Source organism: Nymphaea colorata, chromosome 1 (genome assembly GCF_008831285.2).
Source record: "Nymphaea colorata isolate Beijing-Zhang1983 chromosome 1, ASM883128v2, whole genome shotgun sequence".
Lineage (NCBI taxonomy): Eukaryota > Viridiplantae > Streptophyta > Magnoliopsida > Nymphaeales > Nymphaeaceae > Nymphaea > Nymphaea colorata.
In genome coordinates, this window is record NC_045138.2 from 40,693,814 (window position 1) to 40,715,261 (window position 21,448).

Genomic DNA, 21,448 nt, shown 5'->3' on the forward strand with positions numbered 1-21,448 from the left:
TGACCGAAAATACTCAACAAAATTGAACCTGTCCCGAGGTTAAGGGAAATTAAGATGAAGAACCTAGATCAAGTCCTGACCCTGCCACTCTGATGCCAGAGTTTTTGCATGGAATTAACTTAGTAAACCCTGGTGGTCAACACTTTAAAAGGTTCCTGATGGAGGGAAAAAAAAAAACAAAAAAAGAGTGGCAGACATAATGTAAAGAAAGTTGAGGCAAACAACTTTTATGGGTCTATCAAATGTAATTTAAGATCAACCGGTGAGAAATCAAGATCAAGAACATTCTTTTCCAATGAACAAATAATTAATTCTAATGATCAATCAAATGGTAACTATAACATTATTTTAGACAAAAACGCCTCCACCATTCTGGTAATTGCGGTAAAACATAACCGTAAATTCTTGCTCAGGCAAGAAGTTTGAAAGCTGAGAATTTCAAAATTCCAGCTCAGCTAACATTACATGGACAATTAAAAGGAGAAAAATGAAAAAAGATTTTCCTACTCCTCGTTACAGCAGCAGAACCTGTGTTCTGCCAACGGTGTAGATATATTAACTTTGCTTGAAGGGCAGCGACTCACTGAAGTTTTAGCTTACTGTAGTGATCTGCAGCCATAGACAGAGACTGTATTGAAACAGGAAATCCAGGACCCATCTGCATTAATAAATTTAAACAAGTTAGGAAAAGGATTTAAAGGTACAACTTTATATCATGATTATGAGAAACTTACCGTGCTACACAAGGTAAATGAATTCACGTATCCAGCATACTTGGACGCTAGACAGGAAATGACAAAATTTTAGGCATTTGAGCAACTTGCTGTTGTAAAATTGCTTAGAACTAAACCAAATTTAGGCAGATCAGAGTAGATGACAAACTTACTTTTCTTCAGACCCACCGGTTTTGCAAGCAAAAGGGCATTTACAAAAGCTCCAACATTCTCACGAAGGGCCTCATCAGCGAAATTCACCTGAAATGTTGCAATGCCTTCATGTGATAAATGTAACGGAACCATACAAATCTTCATACCTACGGTAAATGGTAATTTTATCAATAGAAAAGACTAAAGTTGGCCCATGCTTGCATATAACATTTGAAGGACGTGCTCAGTGTAAAGTGTAACTTATCTAGGAAGCACGTTAGCACCTCCACATATTCAACAGGTGCAAGTTTGCAAGTTGCAACAGACAAGCACCGTGATTTTGTTCATATGATCTTTGTTGTGTGCAATGTTTTTGTGTGTGGGCATCTGTGTGTGTGTGAGAGAGAGAGAGAGAAGAGATGTACCAAAAAATTTGTTGTATGGCAACATGACGGTTGTAGAAATAATCTTTTGTCAAGACAACACCATAGTCATAATCTCTTATACCTACTCTCAATGAGAACACAGAAATGTACATGCAGACAAGTAGAAAAAGTCTGATACCTTCCCAAGGCCGACATGCACGATGGCAGTTTTATCAATTTTAAAATCAACGCGACCGCGTTTGGCCTCTTGTACAGCAGAAGTGACATCATTTGTCAACGATCCTAGCTACAGTTCAGAAAAAAAATGAAGCATTAAGACTGGATATGATCATATATGATATCTGTGTTCTGAGAGGAGGGGGGGTAGAGAACTCACTTTAGGGTTTGGCATCAAACCACGAGGACCAAGAATTCTTGCAATCTGATAAAAATGATTAAATCAAGAGTTCAAAACACTCTAATTGAAGAAATTATTTTTTCCACTATATTACAGCATTGTCAAGAAGCCAACCTTCCCAAGTCGGGGCATAAAACTTGGAACTGCAATACATTTGTCAAAATTGAGCTTGCCACCTCCTGCAAATTTGGGTTTAAAAGTTACATGCAGTACATGTTTTTATTTGTAAAGTTAACAAAACTACTGATCAGGGAGATACCATGCCATGCATATAAGAAACTAACTTAAATGAAAAATTTTGTGAATGCATGACATCCCACAATGATGATTGTCATCAAAAGGTTAAACGCACTGGTAAGAAACAAAATTTTGTTTTATCACCAACAGGAAACTTTGCAGTTTTATTCAAATGATGCTCCAGCCCCTGGGACTTGTACTTGGAATGCCCACATATTTTACTTTTTATGAGATTTTTTTTTTGCAAATTATGTTGCAAAAATTCGCAAGCTACACCAATTCCAGGAGCATCTATTACAACTCATTCACAGCCTATAATGATCATCACTAAGAGAGCTGAGAAATCAGTGAAAAAGCTCTTTCAAGGTCAACAAATTTGTGATCCTTAAATAAATAAAAATGTATATGGAAATGAGAAGCAAACCATTTTTTATTTGTTCAATCAGTTCGTCCCCACCAACTATATCAGCTCCTGCAGCCCTGGCTTCATCAGCTGCTGAGCCTTCGGCAAAAACTGCAACTGTGACAACCTGCACATTCACGGTTGTCATTCTATGAATTTCAGCATATTATTTTGTAAATTTGTTTATATCAAATGTGTGTGTGTGTGTGTGTGTGTGTGAGAGAGAGAGAGAGAGAGAGAGCACCTTGCCAGTTCCATGAGGGAGAGTTATAGCACCACGCACCATCTGCGAAGAATCCATAATGTACAAAATAAGGACTTGATATGACAAGCAGGAAAACCATTAACTATTTACAAGACCTAACTATTCCCTACAGCACGTAATAAATGTGAACCGTTTCACCAAGATAATCACTGACAAGGTCCACAGTAACTGAGACAACCATTCATGTAATAAATGTCACTTACCCAATGTAACAAAATTGTGTCTATTTTTTACATGGGTCTGCTTGGTATCTTCTTCATGTTCTCATATTAAAATGATCCTTGTCTCTTGTTTCCTGCCCATCTAGCAATACAGCCTAGTTTCTGGTTACGCTACTTTTATGGCCATGAATTAGCTGTTTTTCATCCTTTGGCCCCATTTTTTATCTGATGTAGCAACAAAGCATATCTGTTATAGCCTTCTGAGTGGTTTATGAACAACCAAATTGTGGGCAGTTGGAGTATTACAGGAAGAACTATCAACAATATTTGGAGTTATGAAAGAGTCCCCTTGACAGACAGGGCATGAGGGACTGGCCCATGTTTGTGTCACTCTTACATAGGGGACTACCAGACTCAATCCACCTGTGAATCCCAAGGCACTCAGTCTATAAGCAAGAAGTTCACTAGGAAGGGGTTCCGTTAAGTGCATGATCTATCAAGGGCATGGCACTGATATCTCTAGGCAATATGGAGCTATATATTGCTAAAGTTTTTTGTATCGGGAAAAATTATATTTCATCTCAAAAAAAGAAAAACTCAAAATATGTCATAGTCTAAAAAAGAACTATTTTTAGTTTTTACATCAAAATTCTTTTGGAGAATGAGATGACAATACCTTTATATTCCAATAGGTTAGACAAAAGCAGAACACATTTTTTTATTCTTATATTTTACTAAATTTCTACCATACTCATCCAAAGAAAACTCTCCATCCAGTAATTCCTTGGAATACCACAGGGTATTTTCTGCAGTGAAATACATAAATCCTATTTGTTGCAAAAAAGATAAACACATTTTTTCGTAACAGCCAAATAAGAGTTATCCTATAATTTAACTTAAGTAATCGTCACATAACAAGATTTGGGTACAAAATAAGTCCCATAAGGGCATATCATTAAGCAAGTTCTTACTGGGGACTGACACTGATTTTTGTTTTTTTTCCTTTACATCTTCAACAAGTGACCAATTTTAACTAAAAAGAAATTACAAATAGTTGCACATGAATGAAAAAATCTGTTCAAAGACAAAAATCCGTCCAAAGATTCATTTAGGAATGCAAATTGGTCAAAAGACTCAGAACCAGGACAACCAAATGAAGGACCGAGGCCTACATCAATTAGCCAAAAGCTGTAGAAACTAATTCCCAAGTCCCAAATACTTGCATCCCTAGACACATTATACCTAAGCAAGGCTTTACTTGACTAAATCCTTTTCCTCTTTATCCTTCAGTCCCCTTTCCTTACCTCTAAAATGTTCTTCCATGGATCACATATAATGGATAGAGACTCCTAGAACTTAGTCAATATATTCACTTTTTACTTGATCATTTTTTTGTTTCACCTCGATATCTTAGATATTATCCTCATCATGGAAAGCCAAGTATCATGTCAACCAACATTATTGCTTATTTCAATATATTTTATGCAATATGTTTCACGTGAAAATTAATATAAGACATCCAGTGAAAGCAAAAACTAACCTGGTCACCACGCCGAGGATCAACACCCAGAGATACATGTGCTTCAACAGTTTCACTGAACTTCCTTTTAGCATGAGCCTGAACAGTAACTAGAAGTGATCATGCCAATTAGCAATTAACCAAACATTTCATTGGACAAATATAAATAGAAACAAACAAATTATTGTATTGGATGCTGCACTTAAAATCTTATATTCCAACATTAATTAACTTACAAATGTAAAAGTTCCTAAGAAATATGTCACTTAGGAATGAGATAGTAGGGTTTATTAAGTACCAAATGTGGATTAACTTTACCTTTCAGCTGGTTTTGAATATTTTACTTATGTCAACAATCAGAAGGTAATGGAAATCAGTTTCTGATATATTTAGTGCATGAAATAAATCAAGTTATTTTAGTTGCTAAACTTACTCAAAAGTTCAAAACAATGTCAAGTTGCTAAGAATCAGAATCAGTAGCAAATGCAACCACCACCTATTAGGATTTTTTTTTCCCAATATGTGCATTGCCTTATAATCTTTTCATCCTTGCACAACACAAACCTTTTCATTTCCTATTCAAAAAGGGACAGTCTTCGTAAACCAAATTTTGTCCTTCACTAAGCCTAATCTGATTTAGAGCAAATCTAATCATATCTCAAGCTAATCAATGAGAGAGGCAATTTTATGCTGCTGCATCAACATGTCCCAAACAAATTTTTATAGTCTATATCTCATCAATCTGAATGAACAAGAAACTGGTTTTAGGCAAAACCCAAGAAAGAAAAGGTTCTGTTCCAGAAAAGAACAGCAAGGCCTATCAAAAATGAACACGAACTAACACTGGACATAAGATGTAGCTTGGGTATACTCAGAATTTAGAAAGCAAAGAATTTGTTCCCAAAGTCTGTATCCATGATCAAGAAGTAGGAACGATGTTAAGTTTCCACTCATTTATTCAATCTAGGAGCAAGTAGGCGATAAGACTTAAGAGGCTACAGCATATAGATTCCTACATAGATGAACACACCAACTTGTCCCATTGCGGCTTTAAAAGATAAACAAAAAGAAAAACAACTAAAAGAGCAAAATATTTTCACCCCCTTTCATAGACAAAGTCCCAATCAATTTCCAGTAGAAGCTCTCGACAGCGATTACAAATGGTACCTATCAATACGCTTTTTTCTCTTACATCACGGAATAAAACTCCAATAGACTATCAAACATCTTCAAAGCATCTAAAAGAATAGGATAACGTGAGCTACAAATTTGGTTAGTTGAAAGTTGAAACATCTTAATGTTGTGTAGATGGAAGGAGTTCAAATTGGTCTGATTCAACGCCCACCAATTAGGTGTTTGAAGTTGGCAGGTTGAACTCCTGAATTTCATGAAATAACTAACGTGACCCTGTATAGATCAACTGGCACATCGTCTTCCTAAGCTTCCACCAAAGAAACGATTCTCTACTGCATTGGGATGCATATAAAGTTCAGAACATATGGGGACAATTTCCAAAAGTTAAGTAAATGGTTTGGGGCTGTATTTCCCTACGGACCCGTTGAATCGCAAAAGAAAAGAGAATGAAGTATAAGAAGATGCAACTGCAAAGCAAAGCATTAAGTTTTCATTTCTTCAACGAAAACGATATCAGCAGAGACTGAAGAAAAATGAATGGCCAGTTAAGCAAGAAGAAATAAAACTGCTGACGTGTTAAACCTCAGTATGCACGGCACTAGAAGAAGCACAAGCTGACCTTGACTTCCTTTATTGCTTCCTGCAAATCCATCACAGCCTTCGTTTTCCCTTTCTCTGGCCTTAACAACGTAGGGAACGGCAGGCTCTCTTCTTCTTCCCTAGTCAATCTCCGCACGCGGACCTCCCTCTCGATCCTCCTCGTCTCTTTCTCCAGCTCCGCCTTCCGGCCGTCTCGATCCTCCTCACTTTCCTCCTTCACTTCCACCTTGGTCCCCGCTTTCGCCTCGTCCTTTGCTTCCTCCGCGAAAACCCGATCCTCAGGGAGCGGCGCGACGCGGGTAGGATACGAAACAGGCGCAATGACAGGCGCATCCTTCACATAGCGAATATCCTCCCGCGTCCATTCTCGAGCCTCACTCTCCAACCGCTCCGTCGGCGGCGCCTGTTGCCTGGGACCAGCAGTTCGCAATCTCCTTGGAGGCGGCGGCGACGGCGACGCTGGAATCTCTTCAGCTGGAGAAGAAGCCGAAGAAGCATCCTTAGGCTTCACGGGGTAAGAAACCGGCTTGATCGACGACGAGGCTGCTGATTGCTTCGGATCCTTCGAATCGTCATTCGGGGAATCGGAGAAAGAACGCGTGAACCCCAACGGCAACCCTTTACGGGTCGAGATGGTGTGGAAGGAGGGGGATAAGATACCGAACTCCGCCGCACTGCCGGAAGGAGGAAATGGTGAGCGAGAGGAAGAACCGAAGATATCTCTCAGAAGAGGAACGGGACGGAACGAGGCGGTAGAGAAGGCTCTCATGACGGACCGGCGCCGGATAAACCCTAACCCCATGGCACCCATCATCACGCAAAGAGAGAGGGAAGAGAGCGAGAGAGCAGCGACTGCTGAAGGCGAACGCGGGAGACTCGGTGCTGCGCCGTGTGAGACTGTGAACGCAAACGGATCCGGGTCCGGGTTAAAGGTACCCATTTTCTGATCCGCCTGGTTTGCCCCAGGAATTATACTCGGCTTCAGCTTGAAATGTCACGTCCGTACGAATACGAAGATATGCGTACGAACACGATAACTCTTTTAAAAAAGGTACGGATTACGGTAGTATATACATATGTATATATAAAAAGTACAAAAAAATAAAAAAAAAGCAAAATCTAAATAAAGAAATGATATATATAAAATCATTATATGTTAATGAACAATAATGAAAACTAAGTTGGAAAAAAATAAATCAAGTTAAACGGCAGTTTCAAAATAAAAATACTCAAGTATCCACTTTGAGTACAAGTATCAGACACATATAGAGTTGCTCTTTGCTACTTATAGTTGAGGAAACTTAGTAGTGTGAACTTCCAATCTCTTTGTGGCAGTAAGTGCTTTAGTCTTTATGTCACATCTTGAATAAGTACTTTAGTATTTATGTTGCATTTTGCTTTACGTGAGTAAAGTGTTTTAGCCTTTTATGTCACATTCTGAATATTTTTGTTTACCTGAGTAAAGTGTTTTAGCCTCTATGCCACATTTTGAGTATTTTTGTCATTCTTGTTCTGAGTACTTCAGTTTTTATGTTTCATTCTACTTTACCTAAGTACGGATGTTGTTTTTCCTGAGTGTGAACCTTTGAGTGTGGAGTCTGCTTTCCTCTTTTTCTTGTTAGCAGAGAATCTTTGTTTCAGAAATGATGTTTTGATTCGCTTCTTGCATGCGAAATTTTTACATCTCTCTTCTTTTTGCTAGTCTCTCTTTTAATAGAAGTTTTTCCATATTGTTATAAATTTTCCCTTCTGCAAGTTCCTCGTACTTCTTCTGCTTTTCGTAATACCTCTTGCTTGAATTTCGTCATTTTTCTCTTTGTAGTAGTATTCTCTCAAGTTCTTCAAGCAAACTGTTCCAGGTCCATGTCTGAGGTGATCATTCTAATTTTACTTTGCATAAATCTGGACCTTACAACATTCTAAACAATCATGTTCTGGGATTTTCTGCATCAGTTTGTAGAATTTTTTCAGACTACTTTTGCTTAATATCTCTTATTTGATAACTCTTGTTTTTTGTAGCCTTTCCGGTTAAGCAAGTGTTTCCAACAACCAATTGCATATTTCTTCCATTGACCCTTCTTTCGTCCTTTGTGATTGAGAATAAATAATTTGATAACTCTTTAATTCATATAAATGTTCTTATTTGAGAATTGATCCAATAGTTCAACAAAAATTAGTTACGAACTTTTAGCTCTTTTCTTTCAGAAAAAATCTCGTATTTCAGGCACCAATAATTGAGGGAGGGTGTATTTCAGCATTTGAATCCACCATGGCTTTGGTCAATCCTATTTTTACACAATGTATGAGTGTTAGGATTTTATCCCCCCTTTCTCCTTGCGCATAGAATCTATGGTTGTATCAATTTCATGGTCTAAGATTTTTGTGGGTCGTTTCTCAATGGAAACAACAACAAACTCTTGCCTGAATTTGCTTTGAAAATAAAAGTAGATTACCAAACATTATAATATATTGTTCCATGAATATATATCATATTTTTTAAGATAAATTCACGAAGTAGTTTGTTGCCGTTCTAGTTATCTAACGATATAGTTACCACCTCATTGGCAAAAGGAGAAAACTCCTATTAGGCCAAGTACACTAGAAATGCTTGCTGGCTTCTACGATGTGACCAATTTGTGTACAATAAACATTGAAGCTCAGGTATCCGTGTTTGTAAAAGAAACAATTTAAGAAGTTGTCCTACAACAGCAATGCAACATGATACAAAATATCGTATATATTTGTTATGAAACAATAAGCGTATAGGAGCTCACTGCATCCAACTGCTACTCATGATGCAACGTTCTTATGCACCATATCAGTTACCTAGAAATATGTTTGATTGATTCGTCCAAGAATAGGCAGAAGAGGAAGTCCACATTCCGCTGTTCTCAGAAAGGGACCCCAGTCCACCACCGCCACAATAGAGCCCAGACAAGTCACAGTCGCTCGGCTACTGGACCAACATATTACCATTGAACAATTTCGTGTAAAAAGGAGAGGGAGATATGTAGCAACCAAGCGAGATCCTAAGATATATATGTCAACTACAGAGGGTAATCTATTGGTGTTGGTTTGAAAGCTTCTTACTAGAATTTCAAAGTCATGGGTTCCATCAGTACTCATAACTGCACCATTTTCTCTTTATTTTTCAAGGTGATAACTGCTACACTTTTGTTGGTATGTATTGACGATATCATTATTATAAAAAATGATCAAGAGTATATCCAAAATAAATAAATAAATAAATTTGAGTCAGATGTTTAAGATGAAAGATTGTGAGAATCCTTGTGCTTTCCTGGAGTAGAAGTGCTGGCGATAAGGATGATAAGAAAAGAAATGACAAGGAAGGATTCAACCGTTGTGCTGTTATTGTGCAAGCAGGAGAAAACCTCGAGCAATCTCGCATAAGGAGATATTACTGATGAATGTAAACCTCCTTGTACGTCTCATATTGGTGCCTAACACAGGATTGTACGTCTTACTCAACATAAATATACTTTAGATCTGTTGGGCAAAGCTGAAATGCAGGCTTACAAGCCCCTCCCCACTACAAGATGTTTCTAGCCAGAAGTTGAGTCAGGACTCCACATATTATCGTTAGTTAATTAAATTTCTTAATTTATATATGCTTCCAAAATAGGGCATAAAGATGCAATAAAGACACTTAGATGTTTGAATAGTACAACGGGACACAGACTTTTGTGTACTCAGGGTAATTATATGCAATTTTTTTCATGCTCACACTGCTTTTGGCTGGGTTAACAATCCAGATTATAGGAAGTTAATATCAAGATATCATATTTTTATTAGTCTTAATCTTGTCTCTTAGAATAGCAAAAGCAAAAGACAGTAGTTAGGTCTAATAGTAGAAGCTGGAAAATGCAGCGATGGTGTGTGTGTGTGTGTGTGTGAGAGAGAGAGAGAGAGAGAGAGACTTGCCATTGTTACACTACTATAGAAGGATTCAAACAGAGTCTCTAAGTATATGATACTGAGGGCTCTGGGAAAAAAGTACAGATACTGAAACTAAGCAGGGTGGTGAACAGGATGGGTTAAAAATATACAGGAACCTGGATTTGTGGCCAAAGGTTAATTCAGAACTTCAATAACCAATTTCATGGATTAACAGTCTTTAATTACAGCTGTATGGTACAAAACTGTTTTCCTTTTGACAACTAACAAAGCATAGGGAGCAGAGGATGAAAACCACAAACTTTGCTCCACCATCAAGAACAACCTCTTCTTCGAACGCGTCTTTGCCTAACATATATGCACCCTTGAGTATGCCACCAGATTCTTTCTCAAACTTAACAGATTCTTTTACGGCCCCATCATATGAAAGAGGTTTGTAGCAATCAAGTCATAGGTACAAGAAGACGTATGGCAGACCATTCAACTACTCCAAATAAAATTAAAAATGTTTTTACTGGCCACTTTCCCGATCAGCTTGCTCTTAAGAGACAACATCTCCTCCTGGGCACGCACATCATTGCCCTTCATACAGGCAGAAAACTCAAGTTAGGATTAATACCAGTATTATTGACTTTCTATAAGTTAATCCTAACAAGTGAGTTGTCAATAACATGAAAGAGAGACAAAATCAAGCACAGAGACTGAGGTTAACACAGCCTTTAATTAGAAAAAAATAAAACTGGGCAAAAAACAGACAAATGAAATCAGGCATTTATTATCAACTAGTATAAGAAATTGGCCCATGATAAATTAAAAGCACCAAAAATTAAAGATCTATTTGGAAAATAACCACAAATTTTCAGAAGCCTATTTCCTTTCAATAATTAGCAGGTAAATAACCCCACGTAGGATTTGAAAAAAAAAAAAAGATAAAGAGAACATGAGGATACATGACTAGTAGTTCAATTTGAAGTGTTCCCTCAAAAAATGAACACTAAATTTAAGAAAAGATCTCATAGTTTCTTTGGTTCTTATAACTGAATGCATTTAGACTTTTCACAACTATTAGTACTGTTACTTTTAGAAGATAGACGAAGAAAAGAGAAGGAAGCATGGTTTGGTCAGTGGATGGGGGTGGGAGAAGTGAGGGTATCAGCTGGCTCTTAGGTGCTGCAAGGTGCTATTGATAGCAAAGTTGCTGGAATGAGAATCAAATGGTTGTTATTGTGGAACCAATTAATGCATTCCCTTTTATATATTGGACATGAAGCAGCAGAAAACCTTTTGACCTGCCACCTAAACTGAAGCCAGGAGACAGCATAAAATCTGTAGCTTTCCATGGCAGTCAAATGCATGCTAGAAAGAGAGAGAGAGAGAGAGAGAGAGCCGATAAAATGGAAATATATAACAAAATATGGGGACAAGAAGTCCCCTAACTACAAGAACAAGCCGCCAAAACAAAAAAAGAAGAACAAACTATACAAGTTAGCAGCACAATAGAACAAAATAAGAGGGGTGGAGAGAGAGTGGACAAGCGAAGCGGCAGAATCACCCAGCAGCAAATTAAGGACGCTGCCGTAGCCGAATAGCAAAATGGACATCCCCCTGCACAAGGCGTGCCACAGACTCCGATGAAGAGAAGGTGCCCCTAAAGACCCTGTTGCACTCCTCAAAAAGAGAGAGAGAGAGAGAAGAGAGCTCACCAAAAGCGAGTATGCACGGGCTAATGATAGAAGTGTTGGGTACATATCTACAACTGCAAGGGCAGTATCTTCAGTAACCTGCGGCACCTGTACATAGCATAGGTAGATAACTTGAGCAAAAAGTGTAGGAAAAAGATATTTGATTCTAACAAACTTCAAAATAGATCCATGATTCACAAAAGCTGTCAAAAATCCAGATCAGTGTTGTAGCACGTTCACGTCACAGCTTTGGACAGCATAGACATTCAAGGATGAAAAAGAGGCTTTGATAGAAATTTGTCAGAAAATATAAAGATGATTTGCATGGATAGGTCATGTGCATTTAGTCATATAGTGAATTGCACAAGGCTCATAATCCCAGAAAATATTAAATTACATGTCTAGCTTTTAGAGTGATTTCATTCTAAAGTCTAAAACACAAGGATAAGTATCACTTCGCAGGAAGCTTTTTACGTCATAGTTTTGTATATAAGATTTTTCTCCTTTTGGTAGTAGGTTCACTAGCAGCCACCTCATTGTCCAGTCTGGAATATTTTAACTCGTCCAACTTTGTTACAGGTAACAGGGCACCTGTGACTTGTGAGTACATCAGCATTAGCTAGATCAAATGTCAACTTTAGTTGAACTGGTAACTCCCAGCAAACTCAAGCAGGAAAGCCCTCCATTCTTCATGAAAGTAAAATAACATCAAGAAGGAAACATGACCACTTGACCAGACATTGACATCCATCAATATGAAAACAAATAGCAAACCAAAAATACTAAATAGTAAACCAGCTTCCAGAAACTAATATTGAAATAAAAATTACTGACCAAAAATATTACAAAAAGAAAAAGAGAGATAATCTGTTAGGAAGCCATAAAACTTTAGTTTATTCATCTAAAATGTATTATGGACAGTTGGAAACTACAAAAAGTAACCATGAAAATAAAAGAACATATGAAAAATAATTGGACCAACAAAGTGTCTGAGACTCTGAAACAAGTCATATTGCACCATAACCGCCCTCTGGCACCAGCTTTATGGTAGTAGGATATACAGAGGCTGAAACGCATTTCACAGACAAATAAAGCACTTTCTCAGCATCTCTTACAAAAAATTCTATAATTGTATGTGTTCCATTATATTTTTCTACGATATATGTGTCTATGAGCACTGCCACCATATGTAGGAGTTGGAAATTACTGTTCAATTGTGATTCAATAAATACATGAACTTATCAAAAGGACAAGATTCAAAAGTCTCAACTAACCATTACTACCTGCATTAATTGGACAGCAAAGACATCAGTTATTGTCAGCTTTTCAAGATTTTCACATCTCCGAGCAAAATCATCATAAGTAGGACAAGCTCTGGAGTTTCTCGCACCAGGAAACTTCAATCTGTAGTAACTTGTTATTGATTGTGTCAAGTAACCATACTTCTTCACCGTGTCAAACAAGCCACTCGTTCTATGAACATCAAAACCTTCTAAAATCTCTGTTGTGAAACAACTGCAATAAAAATACAACTCTTTGAGGAACATAATGCAGAACAGAGGAGATAAAAACAATGATGATCAGATATTATTGCCTCACAGTGGAAAAAACCGATAAGCTTAAGAGCAAAATTAGCACTAAAAGCTTAAATCATATGTGTTGCTTCTATATCATCTTCCAAATGGGCCTAACAGACTCTTACCGGCAAATTCCAAGCCATGTTTTAGCTATACCTTTTATGTTACCTGCTAAGCATGTATTGCATAAACAATACCAGCCCCAGCATGTAGACGGTTACTTCTTCCTTCAACTTTTTTCGTATATATATATATATATATATATATATATATATATATATATATATATATATATATATATATATATATATATATATATATATATATGTGTGTGTGTGTGTGTGTGTGTGTGTGTGTGTGTGTGTGTGCATGATATGCATGTACTATAATGAGTATGCATATCAAATACTGCACTACCCTTCCCCAAAAATGCATGGTTTCCTTGGATGCAACTTTGTAACCCTTGTAGGACCCTGTAAAACCATAGTTCCAAGTGTTTTTCGATTGATCTAAACTGTTGGGTATTGTTATAGTAGCTTACTTGGTGAAGAACATATATAACTGTTATTTTCTGAAAGGTGGAAAATTAATTGGTAAGTTGCAAATTTGGTGACAAACTAAGACTTTTCCATAAAATCTATGTGGTTTGACATATATTTTGAGTAAAAAGATGATGATACACACATTAAAAGGGAATAAAAAGAAGAAAAGATAAAATAGCATAAAAGCATCAAAAGTGTACATCAAAAAGCTAAGAGAAAAAGAAAAGAAGAAAAAGAAAGAGAGAAAGAGACCTTGCTTTTCCTTGAAAAGAAAATTAAACAATATGAGTTAAAGATTCAAAGCCATTATCTTTTGTTAATTACAAGAAAAGCTCAGGAAAGCATTTTATTTTTCATCATTTTATGAATTACTTTTTCCATCCAATTTTATTTATCCAGGATTTTAAGAGGGACCAAGCTTTGCATAAAATTTCAAGGCGGCCCAGTAATAATCTTTTCAAAAAACAGATATAACTGGCCCTCCCAGATTGTGTCCCTGGTTCATGGAATATAAAAACCGTAAAATTTGATAATACATAAGACTATGAGTAGTTTGATCAGATCAGGTCATATGGCTTACGAATTATCATGTCTTCATGCATATATTAGATAAAGTGATAAACATAATATATATATATATATATATATATATATATATATATATATATATATATATATATATATATATATATATATATATATATATATATATATATATATATATATATATATATATATATCAGTAAATCTTACGCGGTTTTGATACTCTCTGCTGCCTCAGATGAATTTGGATCCCCTTCAACAAGATATATCAGCTTCTGAAGCCCACATCTCTGAAATTAATTCATTTAAGAGTCAGAATAGCCTTAGCATTCAATATTTGGTTCTAAGTTTCTAACAGTGCATAAATCTTAAAAGACATGAAATTTACCCAAAACAAAATTTACATGAGAATATCCATATAGAAATAACATTAAGTTTGCATCCACATTCCCCAGAAGCTTCAACTCCACAAAATTGCAGAACATAAAGAAGAAACTTCAAGATATCTCGATCTTGTTAGGCGATCAGTATTTCAATATAGTAGCTCTAACCATCTAATATTATGTTCAGTTCAAAGAGAAGCACATCGGACAAATGCCTATGCTGTCGAACATACCTCGCTAAAATAAGTAGAAAAGACAAGTATAGAGTTAGTTTTTTCCAAAAAATTAAAACCAATAAATCTAACAAGGAAAAAAATTATACAAACTCAACATCAAAAGGACACAAGTGGAAGAAAAAGAAAAATAGTTAATGCTGAAGATGAAGTCAATAGTTTCAGGCATTACCAGAAGCCTCAATTTCTGATCTTTATAACGGTTGTCCCGGATTGACTGTCTTAGATCATTGACTTTCTTCCTTTCAACTATAAAATCAAGGACATATTCTTGATGGTCATATCTATGACGGGCTGTCCAAATTCCATCTCCAACAGGTAAACGTCTTACCTGGATGGGCAAAATATATTAGCAACAACAAAAAATACTGCTTCTCCAAAGAACCAATGTTTGAAAGAACTTTTCTGACAACAGTGATCTACGTCCTAGGCTGGACTTGCCCTTAACAGTAAATTACAACTGTACCACCAGCTCAACTTTTTCCTTCCTGATTTGGATAAAAGAACATGCTGAGTTATATTGGTCAAATAATGGTTTGGATCTCATTTAAAACCATAAGATTTACTTTTGCTCCTTATCTCTGGTTGGCTACAATTACAACCCAATACACTTACTTAAACTATGTCTTTCAGCATCTCCAATGAGTTCTAACTTGCTCTTAAGTAGAAGCTAACAACTTAGCACATTCAATGTTTCCCAAATCCCAACTAATCTTTGAAACATGTCTGTTTTTCTTTTCAGATTGACCTTTTGAAGGCCAGTATAATTTGTCACAGGGACAGTGGTTTCTTTTACTCTTTGGAAAAGAGTAATCTGAAGGATAATCTAAGATAATCGGTGATAAGGTAGCATCTGGTTTGGAAGAAACCAAGATGTAGGACCAATTTCAAAAAAAAAAAAAAAGGAGAAGAAGAAGAAAGCATAGTGTGTGTAAACATCCTAAGCTAGCAGAATATGAAATTTAAGATTGCAAGAACTGACCTCTACCAGCAGTTTAAATTGTGAACTAATGCTCTCAACAACTTTTCTGGAATGTGAGCTGCATAACATGGGAGAGATGGTCACAAACTAATAAAGGAAAAGGCAAAGACAAAAAGTAAGCAAACTAAAATACTACAAGCTTTAGTCAAATGTATCACATTTATGTTGAGTCCCTGCCTCCACATTTAAAATTTTCTTGTTATGCTCCTATGAAGTATGAAACCATCTACAGGAAGAAAAAGGAAGAGGGACTAGGCATGAGCAGAAGAATATGTAAATCATACATGAAAAAGAACATGGTATTGCCATTACAAATATTCTTACAAACTTGAAAAGAAATGCAAAAACGAAAACCACAGTTACTGATCATATTTTGAAAGGGTCATGACATATCTCTTGTCACAGAATTCAACATCACTTACAAATTGTCAGCTGCACAATGATCTAGTGAAATTTCATGAATTTACAATGCTAACCTACATTTACAAAAATAATAACAAAGAAAACAAAAACAAAAAATAATAATAACTTTTCCAAAAATGATATAGACTATATTACATGAGTGTGGGTGTGTGGCATGCCAAAAAGAAAAAGGAAATACATGCATTTGAATCAGGGCATAAAATATATAACCATGAATGATCAACAGCTGTGCCCATAATGCACCCAGTATGCACTCAACTCAGATGTGGCAACTATTTGCAGCACCCATATGACACATGACATAGAATGCCCAAGATCCCCAAGATTCCAACTAATATTGCATAACAACATAGCATTACATAGTGTACCTGAAAACGAATGTGCACAAGTTGCATAACATCTCTTTTCATCCCAACGTCTCTCTCCCAAACATATACTTATCAGAGAAAGACACATGTCCTAAAACATTTTTTAGTACATACAAGTTCATCTGGCAGCATCCTACTGTTGCTGTTTTCATTCTTTTTATTTTTTAATGAGAAAATTTTATTTTTGTTTTACTGGCAGAGAAAATGGACATAAGACTTACTCAACCTACATATTGTTCAAAACTTCAAACTTCCATTAGCGGAACAAGTAGTAAACAACGTTTGACATACATGATAGGATTATATTTGACTGGCTAAACAGCAAGTTGACTTTACACATATCAGTTTGGATCAACAAATAGTCAAATAATAGAATTTTGAAACTAACAAGTAATGATGTTAATTATTTATGTTCATGATTTATTTTTAAACTCAAGCATGAACATCTAACTTCAGAAATTTTACTTTCTGTATGAATCTTAGTACCTAGCAGGTTCACGGGGGTGCTACACTAGGTCCCACAGTGAACAGTTTTCCCAGTAAAGTAAGATCTTCATTTGAAGTTGGAAAGTTTATATTGGTAAAGACAACAAAGGATGATAGATCTTTTAGCTCGAACAGGAAGCGTAAATACCGCAAGGAAAGAGGAAAACCAAAAAATAATTATAATAAGACCATCAAGGAGCATAACAGCATATATCAGAAGCAGTATTCAATGGATCCATGAATCCTGTCAATGCACGGGCATAATTGCAGCACAGAAGCAAAAGATAGATGTGATAATGCATGGATGGGTACACATAAAAACTAGTGGCATAGCAAAAAATGAGAACTAGCTCATTAAAAACAAAAAAACATGTGCCATGGTAAGAAAAAGTTTGAAAAAGAAACAGATATGGAAATAAATACAAACCCATTCTTGTTATGTCCAAACTGCTCACGGTCGTCCAATATTAAAATCACGTCGTACAGATCCCCGAAGCTTTCACCAGGCATACCAGGAGGCATTGCCAAAGAATGTATGCTGCATGGCTGACGACTCACATCAACTGGTTTACACAAAAAGAAATCCTATCCAGGAGAGAAATTGTTTGTAAAGAAATGAAAGAAAGTGACATCCTCAGTAACTCAAACTTCCAATGCTTACAAATGTGCAAGGTTGCAAACTGCATGGCCTTAATGTTGATTCATCAGATACCACATTCATATAAGTTCGATCAGCAACCATTGCACTATCGAGAGTCTCGCTTTCAGATGAAAGACACCCTAAACATGTAAAAAATCAGTGGCTCATTTGCATATTTTATCATTTGAATTTGAAAACATCAGAGAAATCAGCATGCACTCGCTTGATGGGATACATTAAGATTCATTACATCATCAACAAGCTTATATGTATAGTTGTTAAACATTACTTGCAATGTCATAGAGTATATAACAAAATTTAAAGATCACTTGAGGCGTCTCTTATCAACAAGTTTGTATGTATAGTTAGTTAAACATTAACGGTAAGTGGTAACATCAAAGGGTATATAACAAAATTTAAAGATCATATTAGTTTACATTTTCAAAGCTCTGAAAAAATATTTCTTCCTCCATTAAACTACTATTTAAGATATCTTAAGTATCTGTCAATGGCAAAATATACTTTTACTTCCAATATTTGAAACACAAACAGTACAAACTACAAAGCATTTAGCTACATAGCGACAGCACCAGTTACCTTGATTCTGCGAAATTTGAGAAAATGAAGAGTTTGTGGTTGCAAGACGCTTCTTTTTGGTTCCACGTGAATCAGACTGCCAAGCAAGAAATCAATTAGCTTCGAAAAAATTAGCATGTCAAAAACAAATATTTATCATGGTTCCAGTCACTTAAAGAACATGTCACCACTAGCAGCTTTTGATATCTTTAGGAGGGAAAAAAACTGATAAAGAACATGATACAGTGAGCAGGATAACTAAAGATAAAGCAAGCTAAGAAAATGTAGCAATGCTGCCTTCAGCTATGATCTGCAAAAAGAAAATGTAAGTCGTAGAAAGCATGCATCAAGACATTTAAAATGTTCTGCTAAATAAAGCAGGAAAATAAAAACCTAAGATGTTCATAGGCTAGGTCAGAATAAAAGGCATAACTATAAACTAAGAATTCCAGACCAACTTGAAAAGATTGAGAAGCACACAGTTAATACATTTAGAGTGCTCACTGTGGTGGATGAAACTGCAGAATCTTTAGGTGCCCTTTTAGAAGCAGGTCTTGATGTCACAGTATTGCTTGCATCAATTGACCTTGCAGAGATAGACATACCGACGTTGGTCAAAGCTTCACAATCTGCAATACCAGACCTTGCTAGACATTCACATGCAGCCTCTTTACCTTCTTCAGTCAACATGTACCTCCATCAAGAGAAAACATAAGCCTTTTAGGGAGCTTATAACAACAAAAGACAGCCTTCTTGAAATAAAAGAGGTCTCAAACGGTCAAATTCAAAGTGGGGAGACAAGGTGAACCTACCATTTAATCTCTGACTAATTCTTTTAAGTATGACGGTTTAGCTTCATGAATCATTACTTGAAGAAATGCGGTCACAACTGCCCTAAGCATCGTAGATCAAAAGACTATAATGCCGATGTTTGAACATGCGGAAGTTTCAGTTAGTTGGGACTCTTCGGTTTTAATAACATGAAGTGAGGGATGGATCAGGGAGATGAGTGCAAATCTAGCAGCCATTTGGTACAGCATGTTGCAGATGCCTTTCATCTGTAACACCACCTAAAAATTTTTGTGGAACCCCACTATCAGAAAGAACTGAACATGGTGTTTGAAGTTGAAGACTGGCAAATAGCATACAAGGGACCCCTGATACTTTATCATCAAGTTCTCCCCCTGACCTGGCCCTCACTCAGGCAAATGATTAGATGTACCATCCAACCAACCTAATAATTAAAGCATTTTGTTTGTTAATGTGTACATGAGAAAACAATGGGAATCAGAAATAAACTCTCAAGAAAGTGAAAGCAAAGAATTGCCGAGGTCATGATTAGCATCTTACTTTGCAGGGTTGCTCGATTTCACGATTAAACCCTTCGTTATCAATGTCTTCATGCGGTTCCATCCGCAGTACCAATCTCTGCCTGAATTCCCAAAACTACTGCCTGGTTTCCCATCGCTCTTCTCCAGTCTACCAAGAAAAATAGCAAGCCTCTTACATCACGCAACGATGGCTAACCAAGATGTAAACGGAGAATTCCAAGTAACAGTGTTTCGTCAAAAAGTTTTACCCAATTGATGCTTTCGACAAACCACTCGATTCAGTGGCATCGATAAGCTCCTGTTTCCCCATAAAACCCCTGCCGCTCATGGTTCCCCTGATTCACCAACCAAGAAAACTCAAATACCCACCAAACGACAATCGGACAACAGTACTCTTGGTTTTCTACCAATTACCTATAAAGGGTAACCAACAGTGCGTACGCAGCCGAATTCTTCTGCGGAATGTATCTCTTCGATACCTTGCCCTTCTTCTCTGAGAGGCGATCGAAACAAAACAAGTCGTCACCATGTCAACAAACAAAAGAGAGAGAGAGAGAGAGAGAGAGAAGAGGGACGAGAACGAAGAAAGAGACTGGAAGAAAAGAATTTACTCGTATTTTCGGAATCCAAAGATTGGGAAGGTTCGGAATCCTTTCGGAAGTACCCTTGTAAGAGCTGTATGACCCATTTTCCAACACCCCTATTTCTCCAAGAACAACGCCACCAAAACCCAATGAGAACTAAACGCGAAACAAAACCAGCTTTACAAAATCATAATCGATAATAAAGAAGGGGGGAGAAGAGAGAGAGAGAGAGAAACAGAAAAGGGATCGTCCCCTTCGTACTTGACTTGGGAGACCTCCTTGAGGGTTCTGAGAGGGTTCTTGGAGTCGCAGATGTTGGAATAGGCCTTGTAGATAATGAGCTCGAGGTTCTCCGAGATCGCCTTCTTCTCCGCCATCTCGTCGCGCCTGCCCAAGAGGAAGGACGCCAGACCTTCGTTCTCAGGGCACATGACCTTCCTCTGCTGACGCGCCATTTTAGGGCTTCAAATCATGAATGAAAGAGAGCAGAGAAAGACCGGAGGAAGGAGAAAGCCACGGAACTGGGAAGAATTGAAGGTTCACGGTTCACCAATCACCATGAAGAAGGGAGACGATCCACGGACCGTTGGAGAGGGACAAAGGAGACAAGAAATGGCGGGCTTAGGGTTCTCCTCCTATATCATTTCTAGCGGCAAAAGAGCGTTCAAATCTCCTGGTTGTCAAAACGGGTCGGAGCGCATGGCCAATCGGGTCCGAATTCAACAACAAAACAATAAAATGTTCGTTTATGAAGTAAAAATAAATTAATTATTCACAAACCAATTCATGTTTTAAATTGAAAAAAGAAACGTTGGTAAGGCCAAGCTTTTAATTTCCAGAATTACTGAATGATTCCATAGTAACCCTTGAAAAAAGTTTAAAATTTTGAGATTTCATGAGTAATTAAAAAATTTATATTTAGGTCCTTCATACTGCCAAATTTCAGCAGTTGCTATTTTGTTGAGAAGTACTAAGTATCTAAATTTATATTCTGTAGATTTATTTATTTTTATGTTTTCATTTGAAGAACTTACACCACACTTACAATAGCAATGTTAATGGTTCGAATATTTTTTTTTATATATTCAATCTGTATTTGAATTCAAGTATTTTGTTTCAATAAGAAAAATCACTTGCAAATTCGAATGTGGATATAGTAGAAGCTTTTTTTGGTCCCAACCAAACCAAACAGCTATGCGATTTAATGAACATTTA

The 21,448-nt window shown here is 36.7% G+C and overlaps 2 protein-coding genes across 4 annotated transcripts; both read right to left on the bottom strand.

The window, feature by feature from the left end:
• Positions 1-307: 307 nt before the first annotated feature.
• LOC116264744 (uncharacterized) lies at positions 308-6,848 on the bottom strand. Its single transcript, XM_031645121.2, has 10 exons — positions 5,988-6,848; positions 4,256-4,333; positions 2,534-2,575; positions 2,311-2,416; positions 1,764-1,828; positions 1,629-1,673; positions 1,431-1,538; positions 887-974; positions 735-781; positions 308-658 (listed from the first exon to the last, which is right to left on the bottom strand). The coding sequence occupies exons 1-10, from the start codon at positions 6,780-6,782 to the stop codon at positions 581-583; spliced, it is 1,452 nt and encodes a 483-aa protein (XP_031500981.1). The 5' UTR covers positions 6,783-6,848; the 3' UTR covers positions 308-580.
• Positions 6,849-10,072: 3,224 nt separating this feature from the next.
• Positions 10,073-20,882, bottom strand: LOC116264728 (crossover junction endonuclease MUS81). Of its 3 annotated transcripts, none has more exons than XM_031645099.2 (15): positions 20,495-20,882; positions 20,261-20,349; positions 20,064-20,142; positions 19,898-19,984; positions 19,669-19,797; positions 18,823-19,012; positions 18,340-18,415; positions 17,764-17,882; positions 17,530-17,687; positions 15,826-15,883; positions 15,016-15,174; positions 14,438-14,517; positions 12,849-13,080; positions 11,587-11,673; positions 10,073-10,465 (listed from the first exon to the last, which is right to left on the bottom strand). In XM_031645099.2, the coding sequence occupies exons 1-15, from the start codon at positions 20,686-20,688 to the stop codon at positions 10,364-10,366; spliced, it is 1,839 nt and encodes a 612-aa protein (XP_031500959.1). In that variant the 5' UTR covers positions 20,689-20,882; the 3' UTR covers positions 10,073-10,363. The 3 variants fall into 3 exon arrangements, with proteins under 3 accessions (XP_031500959.1, XP_031500968.1, XP_031500950.1); XM_031645108.2 differs by having other exon boundaries at positions 17,530-17,648; positions 18,808-19,012; positions 20,495-20,881; XM_031645090.2 differs by having other exon boundaries at positions 18,808-19,012; positions 20,495-20,881.
• Positions 20,883-21,448: the final 566 nt, after the last annotated feature.